At 43.8% G+C, this 23451-nt stretch overlaps 4 protein-coding genes across 5 annotated transcripts in view; 2 read left to right on the top strand and 2 right to left on the bottom strand.

The window, feature by feature from the left end:
- Positions 1–23451, top strand: part of GPN3 (GPN-loop GTPase 3) — a 637401-nt gene that overhangs the window by 438311 nt on the left and 175639 nt on the right. The window lies entirely within an intron of this gene.
- VPS29 (VPS29 retromer complex component) overlaps positions 1–23451 on the top strand; it is a 444410-nt gene that overhangs the window by 284875 nt on the left and 136084 nt on the right. The gene's annotated exons all lie outside the window — the stretch shown is intronic.
- Positions 1–23451, bottom strand: part of LOC126931527 (peptidyl-prolyl cis-trans isomerase NIMA-interacting 4-like) — a 773797-nt gene that overhangs the window by 631900 nt on the left and 118446 nt on the right. The window lies entirely within an intron of this gene.
- The window catches only part of TCTN1 (tectonic family member 1), a 77392-nt gene that overhangs the window by 9561 nt on the left and 44380 nt on the right, over positions 1–23451 (bottom strand). For both annotated transcript variants that reach the window (XM_050749746.1, XM_050749747.1), the window contains 9 exons: positions 22890–23010; positions 16135–16265; positions 13428–13579; positions 9780–9867; positions 7278–7387; positions 5273–5293; positions 1308–1442; positions 677–802; positions 198–283 (listed from right to left, as the gene is read on the bottom strand). In XM_050749746.1, the coding sequence (XP_050605703.1) occupies positions 198–283; positions 677–802; positions 1308–1442; positions 5273–5293; positions 7278–7387; positions 9780–9867; positions 13428–13579; positions 16135–16265; positions 22890–23010 (970 nt within the window). The remainder of the gene's footprint in view (positions 1–197; positions 284–676; positions 803–1307; positions 1443–5272; positions 5294–7277; positions 7388–9779; positions 9868–13427; positions 13580–16134; positions 16266–22889; positions 23011–23451) is intronic.

Raw genomic sequence — 23451 nt, 5'->3', positions numbered from 1 at the left:
CAACTGCCAGTCTCCCCCCAGCCCACCTGCTGTGTAGCCAGACTGGCCGCCCACCAGAGCCGCCTGCAGGAAGCTCGGCCTGGACTGCTCTCTTCTTCCCACAAGCAGCCCAGGGGAGCCTCAGCGATAAAAAGCAGTGCAGCCCACGCACACGGAGACAGGAATAAATCCACCCTCTACAGAACCAAAAAGGATATCCCTTATGAGGCTGGAATCCAGCAGCTAACGGGAGCCCCACAACATAACCAGGGTTTCCACTGAGAGGGACTGGCTTGGTATTTTCCTGAAAGACAGTGTAGAAATGCCCCCAAATAATTCTCATTTTAATAAGGAAATGGCAGGGAGAAAAATGCTTCTTTCATAATAAAATCTGGAATTAACAACCAACAAAATAATTTCTCCCTCCCTACTCAGAACTATAAATACATCTGCCAGGTGTAGGAGTACATCATACTGTAAAAGAACAAGCTAACGTGGAAGGGAATCTTTTCCCAAAAGGAAAAAAAATACAAGGAGAATGCTTGGTTTCATTACAGATGCCACAGGCTACACAAAGCCCTCTGTTCACTACAAAGGCTTGGATGTAATACTTAGAAATTCAGTTTTATCCACTAAGAAGTCATTATTTCTTTTTAACTTGGCAATTAAATACTTATGCCAAATTGATCAACCTTACCTGAAGAAAATGAATTTCAAACTTTTGCTGCAGTGGGACCACTACACTGCTAACTGTCCCCAGAAGGAATGACAGATCAGCTTTGGTGACTTCACCTCTATCTGTGTATGTGAGGCTGTATTTTACCTAAAAAAAAATGATACTCCTAATATACCTGTTCCATTACATTTCAGAAGCTGTATGAATAACTGAAAATACCCACAGATAGCAAATCTTTCCCCATTTCTCCATGTGTTAAAGCCTTGCTCTGCTGTCCAGTTGGATTACGAGAGGTGTTCCCTCAGCACCACCCCTAGCAGACAAGGTCATCTGAGCCACTCTGCCCAATTACAGAAGTTCCACATAAGCTGGTCCAAGCAGAATGTAATAAGCCTATCTCTGCAGAGGAAACATGTTAAAACAAAAACAGCAACAACAAAAATATTTTGATGTATTCCGGCAAGTCACTAGGTTTGTGGAGACAAGAGGTGTCCTTTGATGAGACAGCAGAAAGGCAAGCAGGCAGCCAAGCCAGGTAAAGCCACACCACAGGCTAGGACAGAGTGTCCTCGGACGGCATCCAGTTACCCCAGCGCGACAGGAGGCTTAAGTCTGCCACAGACAAGCTCTCAAAGCCAAATTCGGCACCTACCTCAAGAACAACATTCATGCAAAGGTGAAAGTGTCCAGCATTGACGAGAGCCGGCTGTAGCACATCAGTGTCTTCCCGTCGGGTGAGCGTTTTATTTAGAGACTGAATGAGGACGGACTGAACAGTGATAGGGACCTGCAGAGTGAAGACCAGGAGTGTTGAAGACGCTCTATCCAGGGAGGATGGGCTAAAATAACAACCAACTGGAAAGAAACCTCCCCTGATATATGGCCAAGTAGGGGGAAGCATGCTACACAACATGTGTATACTATGATCCACATTTGCAAAAGTAATAAACATATATACATTCGCAAAGAAAATACTTGAAGATATAACCAAAACTTTAAAAGTAGTTACCTCTAATAACAAAGTTTACACAAAAACTTGTACACAAATGTTCACAGCTGCACTATCATAATAGCTAAAACCAAAAACCATCTAAATGTCCATCAACTGATGAATGGATAAATACAAAGTCTAGCCTTACAAAGGAATATGACTTATCCTTAAAAATAGTACTAATACATGCCACAGTACAGATGAATCTTGAAAACATGCTAAGTCATAAAAGCCAGACACGAAAGGCCACACTTCTAATTCCATTTATACGGAATGTCCAATTGGCAAACCCATAGAGATGAAAACTAGATCAGTGGTTGCCAGGGGCTGGGGGACAGAGCTGGAGAAGAATGAGGAGTGACTGCTAACACAGGGCTCCTTTTTGGGGTGATGGAAATGTTCTGGAATTAGTGGTAATGGTTGCACAACCTGTGACTATACTAAAAGCCACAGAATTGTATACTTTAAAATGGTGAGTTTTATGGTATGTGAATTATATCTCAAATACATACACACAAAACTCCATCACACTGTCAAGCTCACATATATATCCTCACCTCCAAAACACAACTCCTACACACTCCATACCCACACATGCACATTCACACACAGTCCCAGGATACATATGCTTAAGCCCCCACACACCCCCGAATATTCATTTGACCCAATTTATACACAACTTCTACACAAATGCAAGTGCACACATACATAAACACACACACACAGTGGTTTCTCTGGGTGGTAGGATTATGAGCAATAGAAAACAGACACAGACAAACGTTTTCAGCAACACCAGGAAGCCCTGCTTATCCCAGTGCTATTAAAGGACATTTTGCATTCATGGCCACCGCCAGCAGACTAGCAAGGCATCAACCCATCCTCTAAAGGTAGCTGGGCCTCCTCACACTATAGGATGAATCTGTCATTTGCTCTAAACTTCAATTCTTGGAAACCACTGTTGAGGAAGGAGCCTCATGTATCTATTAATAGTTGTTTATACCACTTTGAACTTAATCATGCACCATGCTGTTTATAATTCAAAATGACCAAGTATTTAAGCAGTCATTTTAGAGATAAATAAGCAGTCCTTATGTGTCTGCCCCCATGACCAAGAAGACCTGCGAGTCAAAACCTCTCACAGAAGAAAGTGACATGACTCAGTAACAAGGTTGTGAGCTGTCATGTGACGAGAATGGCAGAAGTGCAACGCCAGTCACTGCGAAGCCCTCTGCATAACACACCGCACCAAAGAGTTTCAGCATGGAGGGGATCCTAGGCTGTGATTCAATTAGCTCTTGTTTAACATAAGGACAACCCGGGTTCCTTACTCTGAGCACAGTGGCCCCTGATTCAGCAATGACACCGGGTTCCAAGAAAGAGCATAGCCTGCCATACCAGCCTCTGCTGAAGCCACTTCCATGGTGTGTCCGTGGAATTGGCAAAAACCAAAGGATTCAATATCAATGAGCTTTGGAGAGTCCTGGTGTCAATGGCAGTAGCTGCCCTCATCTCAGCAGCTCACTCAACAGTCACGAGAAGGAAACGGTAGGGCCGTGCTGATTTCCTTGATTCCTCTTCCACCACATACCATTCCCAAACCACACACTGGTAAAGAACTCCAGCATACTCAATGAAACTACAGGGCTACCCTGGAATCATTTACTGATGGCTTCACAGATACTGTCAATGATTCCAGGCAATCATAACAGTCTTCACTTAGTGAGGAGATTAGACCCAATTTCTATACTCCTGATCCTCTAACCTTAAAATCTGCTTAAGAAAATTTTAAACAAATTCCTGCTATTAGTTTACATGCTCGTCCTTTAGAGCACAACCTTTGGTGTCACACAGACCTAAGCTGGAAGTCCCAGTCCACTGGGTGTGTGTAGCCTGTCATGTGGGCTCACAGAGAGAGCTGGTCCAGTGTGGTGGTAAAGTATAAGGTCCCTGGGGCCAGACCGCCTAGATTCCTGTCCCAGCTCTGCCACTTCCCAGCTGTGCAGCCGTGGGCAAGCTCATTCATCTCCCTGTAACTCATCTGCCAGAGAGTGACAGTAACTGAACCTACCTCCTAGGACAGCCAAGAGGATTCAAAGATGGTGGACACGTACAGCACTTAGAATGGTGCCTGGCATCTGCTCCAAGCCTCCCAGTAACATCCATCACATTCCTCATAATAGGTCTTTCCACACTTACTGGACCCACCTCCTTCCTAGTCATTCATCACTAAAAACATAACTCACTGAGTGCCCAGAACATACTGGACGCTGCATTAGAAATACGGATATATCATGAACAAGGCTGATAGGGCTGCTGCCCCCACAGACAGTTCCAGTTTTAAGTGGTAGAATCCAAGCACTCTCTAGGGATTGGAGGGAGGTGAGAGCTAGCCCATTGCATGACTTTCACACTGCATTCCCGCGAGCCCTAGCGTTCTTTACTGGGACCAAAGAGGAAAGAGAAGGAGACTGGGCAGGTGGAGGGCTTCAGGCCCCATCCCTGCTCCAACCAGCACAGCTCCACATTCAGTCTGTGTTATACTCTAGGGAGGGTTCCGCTTCAGACTGCATTTAAGAAAGGATATCTATAACTAAAACAAGTTTGAAAACACAAGTAACATCCAGTAACATCCATCATTCCTCATAATAGGTCTTTCCATCCTTCACAGAAGACGGGATCCAGCCCCACACACCATTGTGTGAGACCCAAAGTCACGTGGCTATTTCCTTTCAAACATCTCCTTCAAACACGTTTGTGTGCAGAGCATCAGTGAAGTCAATCACAGCCAGTGCATCCCCATCCCAAGTGCGTCCCATGCACAGATGCCACACCAGCACCTCATGTGCTTCTCCCACTTGACCCTGCATCACGCCTCTGCACAGATACTTACCATCCACTCAACAAAGGGAGAACTCAGTGTTACTAAGACAAGAAAATAATGGCAAAGCTGAGGTTTGAACCTAGGCTGGCCAGTTCCATAGGCTGGGAAACTAGGACAAAGCCACCAACTCAGGCCTCCATGGGGACTGTGTTCACAGGCAGGCCTAGGCTACAGACCCTAGAATAAGGGGTGAGGGATCCACATTCCTTTGACATAGCCATGAAGAGACCCTGGCATCCTGACCACAACCAAGCAGAACCCTGGGCTGGGGCGATAAGGTTTTGAAAAGAACCCACCCTCAAATAAAGCCCTGAAGGTACACTGTGGGGCACGCCTCCCACATGGTGTGGACACCTACTGGCCAAAGTGCTTACAGCTTCTGTCCTGGACAGGCAGCATCCTGGGAGCTGGACAGCTTTCTCAACAAGAGACCAAGAAGAGAACAAGGGACAGCCTGAATGTCCAGAATCTGTCAATCACACCCACTGCTGGTCACAACAGTGATGTCACTGAACCGTAGAAGAGTACAAAACCACAACAACGGAGGCAGCTGGAAAGCCCAGAAGTGTTACTCCCGCTAAGGAGTTTCCCTATTGCTCTTCTGCTTGCTTTTTGGCAAATGTATTTGCTATTGACAACAAGGTCCCCTTCTAACTGTAACTGTATTCCTTTAAAAGGGCTCAGAAATAAGACAGAGTATTATAAACTATTCTACTTTCCCTTACAAAAAAAAAAATACTCTTACCTTTGTTCTTGAATCAGGTGCCTAGATAAAAAGAAACCACAAAAAATTGTGTTAAGTACAACAAAAAGAAGCATTTTCATTGCTTTTTCAGATCTTGAGTTGAAGAGTATATTCATCTTATTAAAGGTTTCACAAAGAAGAAAACAGAATTTCCTTGATCAAAACTTCCCATATCCATCTGTTTGAATCTACGTCCTAATCAAAGAGGTCACGTTGCATTTTCCTTCTATCTTCATTTCCTCCAGGTGGAAGCTCACTGAGCTAGCCTCAGGAAGGTTCCATGCTCCAGGGTCATTATTGTGTATTTCCACATGGTCTCACGGCCGTAAGCACTGTGAGAAGCACAGTTCTTGCACTCCTGGTCACTCTCACTGCACCTGTCCTTGCTGGAAGGCCACCATTCCTTGCCAAGGTGATTTCCACAACCTAACTGGTCTTCCTGCCTCTGGCCCAAGCCTCCTCAATGACAAGCCCTTGCCTCCCAAGTAGAGCCGCAGCTCTGTTTCTGAAAGGCCCACTGGGAAATGTGGGGAGGGAGACAAATACACCTGTTTGGAGAGACTGTGCTGAAAGAGAACTGTACCTGGATGCCCAAGGAATTACTTCAAGACAACTGTGAGCTCAAGCTAACTAGAAGAATTCACAAGCCTGGATGGCTGACTTACACAAGAGAGGGAGAGAGAAAATGAGAGGAGAGGGAAAGGTTAAGCTTGATCCTAAAAACTGAAGTCCAGACAAATAATGGTGCCATGAACCACCCTACCCCTGTACCCCTCATAAAAAGGAAATTGAGATGGGACCCCTTTGACAATAATCATATGTTTCTGGCGGGGGGGTTATTTTGTTTTGTTAGAGACCAGGTCTCACTCTGTCACCCAGGCTGGAGTGTGATCATAGCTCACTGCAACCTTAGCTCACTGCAACCTCAGCCTCTTGGGCTCAAGTGATCCTCCTGTCTTAGCCTCTTGAGTAGCTGGGACGACAGGTGTGCACAACCATGCCACACTAGTTTATTCTTTGTAAGGCAGGGTCTCTCTATGTTGCCCAGGCTGGTTCTTGAACTCTTAGCCTCAAGTGATCTTCCTGCCTCAGCCTATCATATGGTTTTTTAATCATTGAAAAAATTCTTCTTGCCTTGCCACCCTCCATCTCATCTGTCATGTGGGCCAGTGGCCTCACTCATTTCTTCAGTTTAGGGTTCAGACACTGCAACCAGAGAGAAGGGGCCCTTTCACCACCGTGCCCTCTTCTCCCATTTCCTGTTCTTTCCTGACTGCCTGTGTCATCTGCCAACCAAAAAGTGGATTTCCTCTTATTTTCTGGCCTGTTTCTGAGAGAGAGCCCTTTTTGGGGCTAATAAGATTATTTCTGGGGCCGGGCGCGATGGCTCAAGCCTGTAATCCCAGCACTTTGGGAGGCCGAGATGGGTGGATCACGAGGTCAGGAGATCGAGACCATCCTGGCTAACACAGTGAAACCCCGTCTCTACTAAGAAATACAAAAAAACTAGCCGGGCGAGGTGGTGGGCGCCTGTAGTCCCAGCTACTCGGGAGGTTGAGGCAGGAGAATGGCGTGAACCCGGGAGGCGGAGCTTGCGGTGAGCTGAGATCTGGCCACTGCACTCCAGCCTGGGCGACAGAGCGAGACTCCGTCTCAAAAAAAAAAAAAAAAAAAAGATTATTTCTGTCACAGACATGAAGATGTTTTTATGATTTCTAAAGTTTTTAGTTATTAGTAAAGATTTGTTTTTATTCAGGAGACAGGTATTGGTTACCATCAAAATGAATGAAAGAAAAAAATCAACAAAAGCAAAATATGAGCTAATTATATAAAAATAAATTATTTAAAGGATTATTTCAATAATCACTGATACAAAAGTACTGGAGAAATTTAAACTTGAGTGTCAATCATGTACTGAAATTATTCTATACTTGTCATATTTTAAAAGGGCAGAAAGAACAGAAACATACCTAATGAGTAAGTTCCACTTCAAAACAATTCTTACCCTCAGAATTTCCGGGCTGCTGTAAAAAGCCATGCTGAGGGCTTCAATTTCTTCACACTGTTCTAAATTTATTTTTCTGGTGCACCTAACAGCCTGGTTCACTAGAAACGCTGGAAATCATTAACATTCCCAAGGGAAAAAAATACAAAAGAGAAGAAATTTTTCAATTTCCCAATGGCAACTAAAAAATTGCAATCTAGGTAAAACTGTAAAATAAATTACAACACAGATATACAATTTTTTTATTTTTATTTTTTTAGTAGAGACAGGGTTTCACCATGTTGCCCAGGCTAGTCTCAAACTCCTGACCTCAAGTGATCCTCTCGCCTCAGCCTCCCAGAGTGCTGGGATTATAGGTGTGAACCAGTGCGCCTGGCCTACGATATTTTAAACAGGGTTTTAAATTATTTTTCAAATAGGTAATACATTCATGAGATTGTATTCAAAATTCAAAAAGCACAAAAAGATAAGTAAAGCCCCCTCCCATTCCTCTCTTACCCCCCACCTACCACCAGTCCCCTTCTCCAGAGGCAACTGGCAAGAGGCTTCTTGTGTATCTTTCGAGAAATATTCTATGGAAAAAAAGCAAATGTGTGTGTAAAAAACATATATATATAGTTATTATTCTTTCCCCTTTTGGAAACAAATGTACAATATATACACTATTCTGCCCCTCATTTTGTTCACTGAACAATATATCTTAGAGATTGGCCTGTCTTTACATGAAGCAGCTCTTCCTTTCTTGGAGATAATTAGTATTATATTATAGATGTGGCATAATTATTGTACCAGTTCCCTATTAATGAACATTTAAGTTGTCTCCATCTTTGCTATCACCAACAATGCTGCAATCTATTATTTTGCATGTTGGCCAGCATTTCTGTAGGATCAACTCCTGGAAGTAGAACAGCTGGGTTGAAGAGCACATTTATTGGTAATCTGGATACAAATTGCTAAGTTGCCCTTCACCAAGGTTGTACCAATTTAGTCTTATCAGCTATGTAGGTGAGTGCCTATTTCCCCACAGCTTCAGTTTTTTTTGAGTTTTGCCAATCTGACAGGGGAAAATGGTATCTCAGTTTGGTTTTTAGGTTTTGTCGCAGTGGGGGAGTTGTTTTTAATTTTGTTTACTTTTTCTTTTTCTTTGAGTCAGGGTCTCGTTCTGTCACCCAGGATGGAGTGCAGTGGTGCAATTTCAGCTCACTGCAACCTCCACCTCCCTGGCTCAAGCAATCTTCCTACCTCAGCCTCCTGAGTAGCTGGAACTACAGATGTGCATCACTATGTCTGGCCTGATTTTTGTAATTTTTATAAAGACAGGGTTTCGCTATGTTGCCCAGGCTCAAACTTCTAATCTCAAGCAATCTGCCCACCTCAGCCTCCCAAAGTGCTGCGATTAGAGGCATTAACAGCTGCACCCAGCCTTTGGTTTGGTTTTAATTTACACTGTTCTTGGTGTGTGCAAGATTGTCTTTTCAGCAGAATACATTTTCCTATCGTCCATTACTTAGCTTCTTCATTGTGAGGTCCCTTGGGGATGGCAGAGCCAAGCCTGCTGCCTTCCACTGCCTAGGGGGCCACTCTGCAAACTCCTGGAGGCCCCTGAATGGAGAGGAGCATAGGGGAGCACAGGCTGCAGGCCAACTGCATCCCTGCTCCACCACCACCTGAGTGAGCCTGAATAAGAAACTGCACATCTCCGTTTCCTGCTCTAAAAAAGGGAGATACTGGCCGGGTGCGGTGGCTCACACCTGTAATCCCAGCACTTTGGGAGGCTGAGGTGGGCAGATCACAAGGTCAGGAGATCGAGACCATCCCGGCTAACATGGTGAAACCCTGTCTCTACCAAAAATACAAAAAATTAGCCGGGCGTGGTGGCGGGCACCTGTAGTCCCAGGTACTCGGGAGGCTGAGGCAGGAGAATGGCATGAACCCGGGAGGCGGAGTTTGCAGTGAACCGAGATGGTGTCACTGCACTCCAGCCTGGGCAAGAGCGAGACTGTCTCAAAAAAAGAAAAAAAAGAAAAACAAACAAACAAAACCAGAGATACTAACCTCAAAGGATTACAGAGAGAATTAAAGGGAAAACACATGCAAGCACTTAACATAATACCCAGCACAAATAAGTGCTTAATAATTGTTAGCTGTTGATATGCTTTAGAACTTTCCAATAACTGGAAGTAAACAATTGAGTGAGCTGTTTTCAGGTAGTTAGTTCCCCATCACTACAAGTGCTCAAGCAGTGGCTGCACGTGGTAGAAAAGACTGGCCCTGAGTGGGAAATTGAACTACATGACCTTTGAGGCCTCTTTAACCTGAAGATTCTGTTTCTAGTCACAAGGCCTGTTTAATTATGACTACTACAAATGTAAGGTATTAAGTTGGTGCAAAAATAATTGCGATTTTGGTCATTACTTTTAATGGCAAAAACCACAACTACTTTTCCACTAACCTAATAATAACAGCAAATGTCTAAGGAAAGAAGAATGGCCACTTTCTTACCTGCAGGGTTATTATCAGTGCACAGAGATGATGTCAGGGATGAAGGAAATCTCAGAAACGAATCTGAAGTCTGCAGAGGAACCCCATACTGCAAACACAACAACCAACAGTAATTATGGTGTAATTAAGGTATTCATTCAACACTTTACTGGGCACCTACAACATGCCAAGCAGCACTGCAGGCATCAGGGACACAGTGATGAGCAAAAAACAGATGTGGTCCTTGCCCTCAAGAAGCTCACATTTAGTTGTGTCGCCATTTTTTAAAGGATGTGTGTTTGTGTGTGTGCATGTTACTGTATTTGTAGGCTTCTTAGTCATGGAATTCCTCTGGAAGGGTACATGAGACACTGACATAACAGTTTGCCTCTGCAGACAGGAACTAGGTGGCTGGACACAGGGGTGAGAGAATTATTTTTCACTAGCATTAATTATTTAAATAACATATACAGTATACATTAAAATAAAAATCAATTTTTTATGAATCAATTTTATGAAAGAATGCCTTCTTTCCCAAAACCAAACCCCACAAAATTATTTCCCAATCTTCAAAACTCAGATTAATAGCTATTAGGTTTATAGCCAATTTTCTCGAACTTGCAAGTTTATCCAAATGCTTCAGTGCCAGCAGAAGTATGGGAAACAAGTCCTTCCACTCACTGGAGCTGGGAGTGTAAAGCACTGCAATTTTTCTGGAGAGCAATCTGGTATCAATATTTAAATTTTCCATTCATTTTACCAAACTAACTCATTTATAGGAATGTATCCTAAGGATTTAATCAGTGAAGTATACAAAAATGTATGTATATATGAGAATGTTCATTGTGGATAAAAGCAAAAATGGGAAACTGTTAAGAGTGGAACAGCTCAGATACATACACAGAAAAGTATATTTTTGTTTTTGTTTTCCCTGAGATAGAGTCTCGCTCTGTTGCCTAGGCTGGAGTGCAGTGGCATGATCTCAGCTCACTGCAACCTCCGCTTCCTGGGTTCAAGTGATCCTCGTGCCTCAGCCTTCCAAGTCGCTGGAACTACAGGAACGCGCCACCATGCTCTGCTAATTTTTGTATTTTAGTAGACATGGGGTTTCACTATATCATCCAGGCTGGTGTGGAACTCCTGACCTCAAGTGATTTGCCCGCCTCAGCCTCCCAAAGTGCTGGGATTATAGGCGTGAGCCACCGCGCCAAGAATATTTTGTAAACTGCAGCTCTTGGCTGGGTGCGGTGGCTCACGCGTGTAATCCCAGCACTTTGGGAGGCCGAGGTGAGCAGATCACCTGAGGTCAGGAGTTCAAGACCAGCCTGGCCAACATGGTGAAACCCCGTCTCTACAAAAACACAAAAGTTAGCTGAAGACCAGCCTGGCCAACATGGTGAAACCCTGTCTCTACAAAAATACAAAAATTAGCTGATCATGATGGTGGGTGCCTGCAATCCCAGCTACTTGGGAGGCTGAGGTGGGAGAATCGCTTGAACCTGAGAGGCGGAGGTTGCAGTGAGCCGAGATCACACCACTGCACTCCAGCCTGGGCAACAGAGCAAGACTCTGTCTCAAAAAAAAAAAAAAAAAAGCAGCAGCAGCAGCTCTATCACTAGTTCTGACAAGTTACTTTCCCGTGCCTAAGTTTTTCTCATCAGGTAAATGGAGACAATGGTGTATCTTTCCCAGAGGGGTGCATGAAGTAATGCCTGAAAAGCTCTTCACAGTGCCAGAACATGAAAAATGCTCAATGGTAAATTTTATATTGACATGGGAAGATGCACATGACTTACCACTGAAAAAGGAATTTTCTAGAACAACATGGATAGCTATAAATCCCACTTCTATACAACACCATATATACATTATAATAGACATATTTAAAAATCAGCAAGAATACACACCAATCTTTTCAAAGTGATTTGCAGTATGAATTTTAATGGATACAGGGATCTTTCAACTTTTACTTATATGCCTCTATACTTTGAACTTTTAGAACTAGTACATGTTGCTTTCATACTTTCCTTTTAAAAACAGTTAAGGTTCCAAAAAAGTTAAGGTTCATTCAAAGTTAATATGTGTTGCATTTAAAGATGTACTACTGAATAGACATAAAACAGCACACATCTTCCAAAATCCGTAAAACTAAATACAATTTTGAGAAGATGACCAGGTATCCAACTAATCTACTCCATGGTCTCAGCAACGTGCCTCAAGCATTTTGCTACATCTTTTAAGGTTGAGGAGAACAAAGAACTCTGAAGAGACAAAATACAAGTTTATCATAGAATAAACAACCTTAAATCCTCTATTCAGAATTCAAATACTCAGTTTTGTTTTATTTTTATTATTATACTTTAAGTTCTGGGATACATGTGCAGAACGTGCAGGTTTGTTACATAGATATACACATGCCATGGTGGTTTGCTGCACCCATCAACCCATCATCTACATTAGGTATTTCTCCTAATGCTATCCCCTCCCCAAGCCCCCCACCCCCCAACAGACCCCGGTGTGTGATGTTCCCCTCCCTGTGTCCATGTGTTCTCATTGTTCAACTCCCACTTATGAGTGAGAACATGCGGTGTTTTGTTTTCTGTTCCTGTGTTAGTCTGCTGAGAATGATGGTTTCCAGCTTCATCCATGTCCCTGCAAAGGACATGAACTCATCCTTTTTTATGGCTGTTTAGTATTACATGTTGTATATGTGCCACATTTTCTACATCCAGTCTATCATTGATGGGCATTTGGGTTGGTTCCAAGTCTTTGCTATTGTGAATAGTGCTGCAATAAACATACAAGGGCATGTGTCTTTACAGAATGATTTTTAATCCTTTCAGTACATACTCAGTAATGGAATTGCTTGGTCAAATGGTATTTCTGGTTTGAGATCCTTGAGGAATCGCCACACTGTCTTCCACAATGGTTGAACTAATTTACACTCCCACCAACTGTAAAAGTGTTCCTATTTCTCCACATCCTCTCCAGCACCTATTGTTTCCCGACTTTTTAACAATCGTCATTCTAACTGGCGTGAGATGGTATCTCATTGTGGTTTTGATTTGCATTTCTCTAATGACCAGTGATGAGCTTTTTTTCATAGGTTTGTTGGCCGCATAAATGTCTTCTTTTGAAAAGTGTCTGTTCATATCCTTTACCCACTTTTTGATTGGGTTGTTTTTTCCTTGTAAATTTATTTAAGTTCCTTGTAGATTCTGGATATTAGCCCTTTGTCATATGGGTAGACTGCAAAAATTTTTTCCCATTCTGTAGGTCACCTGTTCACTCTGATGATAGTTTCTTTTGCTGTGCAGAAGCTCTTTAGTTTAATTAGATCCCATTTGTCAATTTTGGCTTTTGTTGCCATTGCTTTTGGTTGTTTTACTCATGAAGTCTTTGCCCATGCCTATGTCCTGAATGGTATTGCCTGGGTTTTCTTCTAGGGTTTGTATGGTTTTAGGTCTTACATTTAAGTCTTTAATCCATCTTCAAATATTCAGTTTTAATTTTCATGATCTTTGATTTGTAGGCATGAACATTAAGTTATTTAGTCTATAATATCAACTCTGTCTCAGCGAAGACAGTTTTGCTGGTAACCTGAAAATTAACTTACAAGGACAAGACATTTGTGATGGGATGAAAAGAATCAATCAAGTTCAGGCTCACCTTATATTTAGCAGTAGTAGGAATATCCAGTTTGGTTGTGAAGGAAATATCTGATTCAGCATTCAATGTAAAACCATCAGATGTTTTCATCAATGTATCAAAATTATTTTCATCAGGTACTTCTGGATTAATAAAGGATAATGCAGGCTTATCTGTTTTTTTTATTAAAAAAAAAACAGTATTTTAAATCGGTATAAAATATATGTATAGTATGTATGATATATATAAAGGTTTTGGAAACAGTTTTTAATAGCATTAAGGCTGATGTAAAAAACAAATAGTGTCTTGGCTGGGCACATTGGCTCACACCTGTAATCTCAGCACTTTGGGAGGCCAAGGTGGGCGGATCGCCTGAGGTCAGGAGTTTGAGACCAGCCTGGCCAAATGGTGAAACCTTGTCTCTACTAAAAATACAAAGATTAGCCAGGCATGGTGGTGCACAACTGTAATCCCAGCTACTCAGGAGGCTGAGGCAGGAGAATCACTGAAACCCAGGAGGCAGAGGTTGCAGTGAGCTGAGATGGCGCCACTGTACTCCAGCCTGGGCGACAGAGCAGGACTCCATCTCAAAAAAAAAAAAAAAAGGCTGGGCGCGGTGGCTCAAGCCTGTAATCCCAGCACTTTGGGAGGCCGAGACGGGCGGATCACGAGGTCAGGAGATCGAGACCATCCTGGCTAACACGGTGAAACCCCGTCTCTACTAAAAAATACAAAAAACTAGCCGGGCTCGGTGGGGCGCCTGTAGTCCCAGCTACTCGGGAGGCTGAGGCAGGAGAATGGCGTAAACCTGGGAGGCGGAGCTTTCAGTGAGCTGAGATTCGGCCACTGCACTCCAGCCCGGGCGACAGAGCAAGACTCCGTCTCAAAAAAAAAAAAAGTGTCTTTTTCCATTATTCACTTCTCCCAGGAATTTTTAAAGCTTATTCAATAAACAGGACCTCCGGACTCAGCCTGCTTCTTCTAATAATGGGGAAGTAATAGTTGATAGCATCTACAAGTGAACAGCACAACAGAAGCCGATAATAATCTGTCTATTTCTCTAGCCCATGGACTGATGAGTCTGCTGTATCAACCTGTAAGGAGAAGCTCTCTCCGGATGCCTGTGGGAATGAAAGAATCCGATTTCTACTCTCACACAGCCACTGTGAAAGTCCTGGAGAAAAATGTGCTGTGTACAGAAGAGAGAGAAGGGAGCAGGCTGGCATGTTCACTGGGCTGGTGTTACGACAGAGAACCTGAGTCACTGGCCAGTTATCACTTCAGACTACAAACCACACAGAGCATCTGTCTGTTCAATCACAAGAGAATAAAACCAAAATCTGTAAAGATATTCTGAAAATATGACAGAGTTTAATTGACAAATAAAAGCATAAATGTGTCTCTGATCTTTGATATCCTGATAACATTTTACATGCACTTGTACTTTGGATCTAGAAATATATTTGAGCTAAATGCTCAGATAAAAATAAAGATCCTGTTTTCATGCAAATATTCTTAGTAAAAATAAAAGAAAAAAAGGAAATAGAAACCACAGGTAATGTTCAAAGCTGAGCCTGATTTTCAACCATTAAACCAGGAGGAAATAAAGTTAAAAAAACACATGTATATATAGAAACCTAGATTCCTATGTATGTCTGCATATTATAAACACCTTTGAGATAAGTATAAGGTTTCAAAAGACAACTACACAAACATAATTACTTTTAAAGAAAATGTGCATGCCCACAGGTCTATAAAGTTACTTCCTATTACCTGTGAAATGGTCTCTAAAGAGATACACTATACATATAGCAAAACATAGAATAATTGCTTTAAATCTAACTGAGGGTTGGACGAGGCAGTTCACACCTGTAATCTCAGCATTTTGAGAGGTCGAGGCAGGAGAATCATTTAACGACAGGAGTTTGAGACTAGCCTGGCCAACATGGTGAAACCCTATCTCTAGTGAAAATAAAAAATTAGCTGGGTGTGGTGGCAGGTGCCTGTAATCTCAGCTACTCGGGAGGCTGAGGCAGGAGAATCACTTGAACCCGGGAGGCAGAGGTTGCAGTGAGCTGAGATCGTGCCACTGCATTCCAGCCTGAGTGACAGAGTAAGACTCTGTCTCAAAAAAAAAAAAAAAAAAAAAAAAAAAGGGGGCTGGATGCGGTGGCTCACGCCTGTAATCCCAGCACTTTGGGAGGCCGAGGCAGGCAGATCACCTGAGGTCGGGAGTTCGAGACCAGCCTGACCAACATGGAGAAACTCCAACTCTACTAAAAATACAAAACTGGCTGGGCATGGTGGTCCATGCCTGTAATCCCAGCTACTTGGGAGGCTGAGGCAAGAGACTTGCTTGAACCCAAGAGGCTGGGGTTGTGGTGAGCTGAGATCGAGCCATTGCACTCCAGCCTGGGCAACAAGAGTGAAACTCCGTCTCAAAACAAACAAACAAACAAAAGAAACCACAAAAATTAGCCAGGCGTGGTGGCAGGCACCTGTAATCCCAGCTACTCAGTAGGCTGAGGCAGGAGAATCACTTGAATCTGGGAGGTAGAGGTTGCAGTGAGCTGAGATTGTGCTACTGCACTCTAGCCTAGATGACAGAGCAAGACTCTGTCTCAAAAAAATAATAATCATAATCATACAATAAATCTGAGACATTTTTCCATAACTTTGAGAAAAAATTTCCAGAGTTTCACAAAACATATCAATGTCAAATACTTACAGTTTGTAATAAGAATGCAGAAAATAGATGGACTAATCTGTTCAACAAGTTTAAATACTCTTTGAGGTGGGTTTGCTGTAAAATTCAATGAATACATGACTGCTTTTTGACTACAAAACTGGCTGTCACCCCTGAAAATTAAAAAAATAATAATACGAAGTTACAAGACATAAGCACACAATCTTAGCAAGATTATTTAAAAACTGTCAGATGCTTGTACTATACTATGTTAACAGTTATGTGGAGGATATTTATGAAAGCATGACATTAGAATTGAATCCGGCAGGGCACGGTGGCTCACACCTGTAATCCCAGCACTTTGGGGGGCCGAGGTGGGCGGATCACAAGATCAGGAGATTGAGACAAGCCTGACCAAGATGGTAAAACCCCATCTCTACTAAAAATACAAAAATTAGCCGGGCATGGTGGCGTGTGCCTGTAATCCCAGCTACTACGGAGGCTGAGGCACGAACATCGTTTGAACCAAAAGGGCGGAGGTTGCAGTGAGCCGAGATCGCGCCACTGCACTCCGGCCTGGCAACACAGTGATACTTCATCTCAAAAAAAAAAAAAAAAATTGGATCTTTTTTTTGAGATGTAGTCTCACTCTCCCAGGCTGGAGTGCAGTGGCACGATCTCAGCTCACTGCAAACTCTGCATCCCAGGTTCAAGTGATTCTCCTGCCTCAGCCTCCCAAGTAGTTGGGACTACAGGTGTGCACTACCACGCCTGGCTGATTTTTGTATTTTCATTAGAGACAGGGTTTCACCATGTTGGCCAGGCTGGTCTCAAACTCCTTACCTCAGATGATCCACCTGCCTCGGCCTCCCGAAGGCTGGGATTACAGGGATTAGTCACCACACCCGGCTGAATCCATTTTTATTTAGTTTATTCTGTGTTAAAATATTTTGCATTGGCCGGGCACGGTGGCTCACATCTGTAATCCCAGCACTTTGGGAGGCCGAGGCAGGTGGATCACGAGGTCAAGGGATCGAGACCAGCCTGGCAAACACAGTGAAACCCCGTCTCCATTAAAAATACAAAACATTAGCCGGGCATGGTGGTGGGCGCCTGTAGTCCCAGCTACTCGGGAGGCTGAGGCAGGAGAATGGCATGAACCCGGGAGGTGGAGCTTGCAGTGAGCCGAGATCGTGCCACTGTACTCTAGCCTGGGTGACAGAGCAAGACTCCATCTCAAAAAAAAAAAAAATTTTTGCATTTGGGCCAAGCACAGTAGCATGCACCTAATATTACCAACTACTCAGGAGGTTAAGATGGGAGGATCACTTGAGGTCAGGAGTTCAAGGCCAGTCTGGCAACACACTGAGACCCTGATCTCTTTAAAAAAAAAAAAAAAAAAAAAAAAGTTTGGCATTTAAAACTTTTTCCTCTAACAGAAAAAAAAAAAAAAAAAAAAAAAAAATTGAGACAAGTAGAATAGCTTTTAAGGAAATCTTGTCAAGAAATGTAGATCAGGGTATAATTTTTATGTCAATGAACCTTATAAACTCTGATAGCATCAATTAGATAAAATTTTGCAGACCTTCAGATTGTTTTAAAGTACCCAGAACAGATCCAAATTCCTTGTCTTTAGAATAAAGCTGTCTTCAAAGGACTGTGAGAATAAGAAAATGTGGAGTCATCTGGAAGGTTTAATGCTTAGAAGTTATGGTACAGGGGCAGGCACAGTGTGGCTCATGCCTGTAATCCCAGCACTTTGGGAGGCCGAGGCGGGTGGACCACCTGAGATCAGTCATCTGGAAGGTTTAATGCTTACAAGTTATGGTACAGGGCCAGGCACAGTGGATCATGCCTATAATCCCGGAACTTTGGGAGGCTGAGGCCAGCGGATCACCTCAGGTCTGGCCTGGCCAACATGGCGAAACCCTGTCTCTACTAAAAATACAAAAATTAGCCAGGCGTGGTGGCATGCAGAGACTGAGGCAGGAGTATTGCTTGAGCCTGGGAGGTTGCAGTGAGCCAAGATCATGCCACTACACTCCAGCCTGGGCGACACAGTGAGACTCTGTCTCAAAAAAAAAAAAAAAAAAAAAAAGGAAGTTGTAAGTCTTCAACCAATCCCAGATTTGACAAACCCCAATCAATTTGCTATAGATATGGATATGGTACAGGCCAAGCACCATGGCTCATGCCTCTAATCCCAGCATTTTGGGAGGCTGAGGAGGATCACTTGAGGCCAGGAATTCAAGACCAGCCTGGGCAACACAGACCCCTATCTCTACAAAATCAAAGAAAAAATTAGCCCAGCATGCTGGCAGATGCCCATAGTTCTAACTACTTGGGAGCCTGAGGTAGGAGGACTTGAGCCCAGGAGGAAGGTTACAGTGAACTATGATCGTGTCACTGCACTCCAGCCTGGGTGACAGAGCAAGACCTGTCTCAAAAAAATATAGAGGCTGGGCACAGTGACTTACGCCTACCATGCCAGTACTTTGAGAAGGCCACGGCAGGAGGATCACTTGAAGCCAGGAGCTCAAGACCAGCCTGGGCAACAAAGTGAGACCTTGTCTCTACAAAAAAAAAAAAAAAATAGCTGGACAGATAGATAATGGTATAGAGACAAAGTCATAACAAAAATGGGACCATATTCTACATACTGTTTTAAGGCTTTTCTCATTTAATATATAATGCCTAATATGCACTTGCAATATTATACTAAGTGGCTTCATTGTATACCAGCCTATTAATACCCCAATTTGTTCAACCAATTCTCTACTGTTGGTTTAGGTTTCTAATTTTCCCCAATTATATGTAATGCTATAATGACATCCTTATACATATATCTTTATGAGTATCTCCAGGTGTTTCCTTAGGATATGTTTCCTGAAGTGGAACTGCTAAGCCAAAAGGCAGGTAACATTATTTAAGGCTTCTGAGACACACTCCCAGATTGCCCTCTAGAAGGGCACAATATACATTCTCACGAACACTGTAGTAAGAGTGCCTATTTCCCTGTACTCTTGCCAAGACTGGATATTATCATTCAGTTTTTACTGGGCCTTAAAGGATAAGTAGAAATCAGACAGACAGTAGGAATGGGAAGCAAATCCAAGTGCAAGAACAGCAATGGCCAAGGCTGGGTAATGACTCATGGTCTTTGGGAAACTCTGAGTACCGAGGTTGGACTGGAGTGGATTCAAGATGGCTGGTAGCAGGCAACAGGCTCTGAAAGAAGGTGGGAATCAATCTGAATCCAGGTTAAGAAGCCTATAGATAATGATAACTTCTGAAGGTCTTTTAGTGAGCGCCTGACAGGATGAGGTGTGAGCTCATAAAGTAGGAGCAGGGATGGACGACCATAAGGGCTAGAGTGATGGAAGGCTCCACAGAATGGGACTCCTTACTCCACTCCAGTCAACCACCTCCCCAATCCTGCGCAGTATTTCAGTATCATCATCAGATCTAGATACTTCTCTCTAGCCCCACTGTCGCAGCTTTTGGGGAAGGTGGGGAGGGAAACCGTTAATCCACATCTGCAATAGCTTTTTACTTGGTTCTCTGCCACCAGGCTTGGCCTTGTGATCCACTGCACATGCTGCTGCAGAATTACAGAAGATGTGAATCTGATCCTCTTAACAACCCAGGCCCTGTGGACTTCAGGACAGAGTCCAAACCCCTCAGCATACACACAAGGCCCCTGGGGACCTGACCCCTGATCTCTTTGCTGTACTCCTCTCACCCCACCCCTCTCTGGCCACACTGAGTTACCTGCAGTTAAGCAGGCCATCCTGCATCCCCCATCTCTGCCCATGCAGCTCCCTCTGCCTGGAATGCCCTTCTCCTCGGTCCATGCTGACCATCTTCCACGTGTCCTTCAGGACCCAGCTCAGCTCCTGTCTTCTGGGGAGCATTTCTTAGTGAGGCTGAGTTAGATGCCATTCCTCTGCCTTCTCATCGTGCTTGATGTAGAAACTGCCATCCACTCTTCTATCTCCCTTACTCAATGGTAAGTTCTTTGAAGGCAGGAGAGTGCCTAACTCATCTTTACGTCCCTGGTGCTGGCATCAGGAGGTGCTCAAGAAAGGTTGGGAGAGCCGGGCGCGGTGGCTCAAGCCTGTAATCCCAGCACTTTGGGAGGCCGAGACGGGCGGATCATGAGGTCAGGAGATCGAGACCATCCTGGCTAACACGGTGAAACCCCGTCTCTACTAAAAAATACAAAAAACTAGCCGGGCGCGGTGGCGGGCGCCTGTAGTCCCAACTACTCGGGAGGCTGAGGCAGGAGAATGGCGTGAACCCGGGAGGCGGAGCTTGCAGTGAGCTGAGATCCGGCCACTGCACTCCAGCCTGGGCGGCAGAGCGAGACTCCGTCTCAAAAAAAAAAAAAAAAAAAAAAAAAAAAAGGTTGGGAGAAAGAAAAGACTGCTGAGACATGAAAAGTGAAAGGAAGAGGCAGGGGTCAGGGGAGCCTCCAGGTTTCTGGCCTGGTGTCTGCCTAAAAGACGAATGGTAGAGGAAGTCAAAAAGGGACACTAGGAAATCAGTTAGAGATGGAGAGGAGAAATTCATTCATCCATTCAACTCATTATTATTATTATTATTATTATTATTATTATTATTATTTTGACAGAGTTTCGTTCTTGTTGCCCAGGCTAGAGTGCAACGGCGCAATCTTGGCTCCTGCAACCTCTGCCTCCCAGGTTCAAGCGATTCTCCCACCTCAGCCTCTGAGTAGCTGGGATTACAGGCACCCATCACCACACCCAGCTAATTTTTGTATTTTTAGTAAAGACGGGGTTTCACCGCCTTGGCCAGGCTGGTCTCGAACTCCTGACCTCAAGTGATCCACACACCTCCGTCTCCCAAAGAGCTGGGATTACAGGCATGAAACACCGTGCCCAGCCAATTCAACTCATTCTTAATGAGGGCCCACTACGTGGCAGGAGCTCTACTAGGCACAAATGGTTCAGAAGTAAAGAGATCCTCCAGGCGGGGCGCGGTGGCTCACACCTGTAATCCCAGCACTTTGGGAGGCCGAGGTGGGCAGATCACGAGGTCAGGAGTTCGAGAACATCCTAACACAGTGAAATCCTGTCTCAACTAAAAATACAAAAAATTAGCTGGGCGTGGTGGCACACACCTGTAGTCCCAGCTCCTCAGGAGGCTGAGGCAGGAAAATTGCTTGAACCCGGGAGGTGGAGGTTGCAGTGAGCCAAGATGGAGCCCCTGCCCTCCAGCCTGGGCAACAAAGCAGCTTGTCTCAAAAAAAAAAAAAAAAAAAAGCCCCAAGTTGGAGCAAAAATCTCACTTTCAGGCTCCTGTATTTACTAAGGGAGGAAAACAGAATGATTTTCAACAAATACTGAAACATGCTACAGGCCAGGTAGCCAGAAAATTAATCTGACTACATTGCCCTGTTCTCTGAGCATTTTTACAATACTAGAAATAGGCTCAAAATCCCATTAGTCAATAAAATAGTTTCCCACAGGAAAAACCCAATGTACCTCTTAAAAGGTTCACCTATCAAATATCAATTGCTAAAACTTGCTATAAGGCTAAATTTAAATTAGCTATCTCTGAATACTAAGTTGGTCCCATCCTGAATTAATGAGCCTCTTCTAAGTGCTGCTAGTTTTTCAAAAAGCCTTGAAGCTAGGCGCGTTGGCTTACGTCTGAAATCCCAGCACTTTGGGAGGCCAAGGCGGGCGGATCACCTGAGGTCAGCAGTTCGAGACCAGACTGACCAATATGGTGAAACCCCGGCTCTACTAAAAATATGCCAGGTATTGTGGCGTGCACCTATGGTCCCAGCTGCTCGGGAGGCTGAGAAAGAAGAACTGCTTGAAGCCAGGAGGCAGAGGTTGCAGTGAGCCACTATCGCACCACTGCACTCCACTCTGGGCGACAGAGCGAGACTCCATCTCATTAAAAAAAAAAAAAAAGGCTTGAAATCTCAATTATAAGAGATCATTCAGAACAGATTATTTCTTTACCTTATAATCAGCTGGGAATGTCATTTTTCATTGTTCTATACAATGCGAACTGTGAGAATTCCTGGTAGATTTACATATCAGAAAAGTACAAAAGATTTCTTATCTAATTTTTTGTTACAAGTACTATGTCCACAACAAAAGCTGTGAAATTAAACTGCACTTTTCACCCTAGGCTATACTAATTCACTGATACAAAAAATGTGACCACTGTCTGTTTACAACTCAAATTGAAATGTGATTCAATCTCTAAACAAAGAGGTTTCATTACATTCTTTTAATGTACATTCTCTCTTCTCTTTTGCCCGCACAGTCACCTGGTTGAATGCAGATAAGGGACAGCTACTTTTTTTTTTTGAGACGAGTCTCACTCTGTCGCCCAGGCTGGAGTGCAGTGGCGAGATCTACGCTCACTGCAAGCTCCGCCTCCCGGGTTCACACCATTCTCCTGCCTCAGCCTCCCCAGTAGCTGGGACAGGTGCCCGCCACCACGCCTGGCTAATTTGTTTGGATTTTTAGTAGAGATGGGGTTTCACTGTGATAGCCAGAATGGTTTCAATCTCCTGATCTGGTGATCCACCCACCTCAGCCTCCCAGAAGTGCTGGGATTACAGTGTGAGCCACCGCACCTGGCCAGGGACAGCTACTTTTTTACATATTTGTTTGGATAGTATGGCTTCAGAACGATGCAAAACACCGGAAATCAGGTTTGGGTTTTTAAGCCTGGGAAAGTTTTCCCTTTCCCCAAATTGTATTATCCTGGTCAAATTTTATCAAAATTGCATATGTCATACATAAACTTACGTGACAACTGGAACTGAGCAGGCAGAAAAGACACTGAAATCCACAGAGCTGCAGTCAGGATCACAGCAGCAGTTGACGTCACACTGTGCTGGGGACAAGTCACAGACACACAGAGCAGCAACTGCAGAAAAAAGAGGGGTAGGATCCAGAGCATCACCATCAGCAGGTGGTGACTGCCCCCTGCCACCACAGTGTACCATAAGTCAATTTCATACAAAGGGTCCATTTTATTTTTCCTATTGCATTTTGGGGGAAATTTGTGAAGTGGAAATGAGTCAGTTTGAGCATTCCACAATTAGAGGTTTCCCCAAAGTTGCTAATGATCTGACTCGCTTGGAAAGTTCTGTTAGTGCTTTGCCTACAGAGATGCTGATTTGGTAAGCTGAATACGAAACCCAGGCATTTGCAGCTTTCAGAAACTTTCCAGGTGATACTTATAATTAGACAAGTTTAAGAACCAGCACGCCTAAACCATTTGCCTGACCATAGAACCACCAGTTTAAAACTCCAAAGTCCTTAAGCCCCTTCTCTGGAGATTACGAGTCAGAGGAAGGGCCCACTT

Source organism: Macaca thibetana, chromosome 11 (genome assembly GCF_024542745.1).
Source record: "Macaca thibetana thibetana isolate TM-01 chromosome 11, ASM2454274v1, whole genome shotgun sequence".
NCBI classification, from domain to species: domain Eukaryota; kingdom Metazoa; phylum Chordata; class Mammalia; order Primates; family Cercopithecidae; genus Macaca; species Macaca thibetana.
Note: the sequence above shows the minus strand (reverse complement) of the source record. Positions and strands in the feature narration are given on the sequence as shown.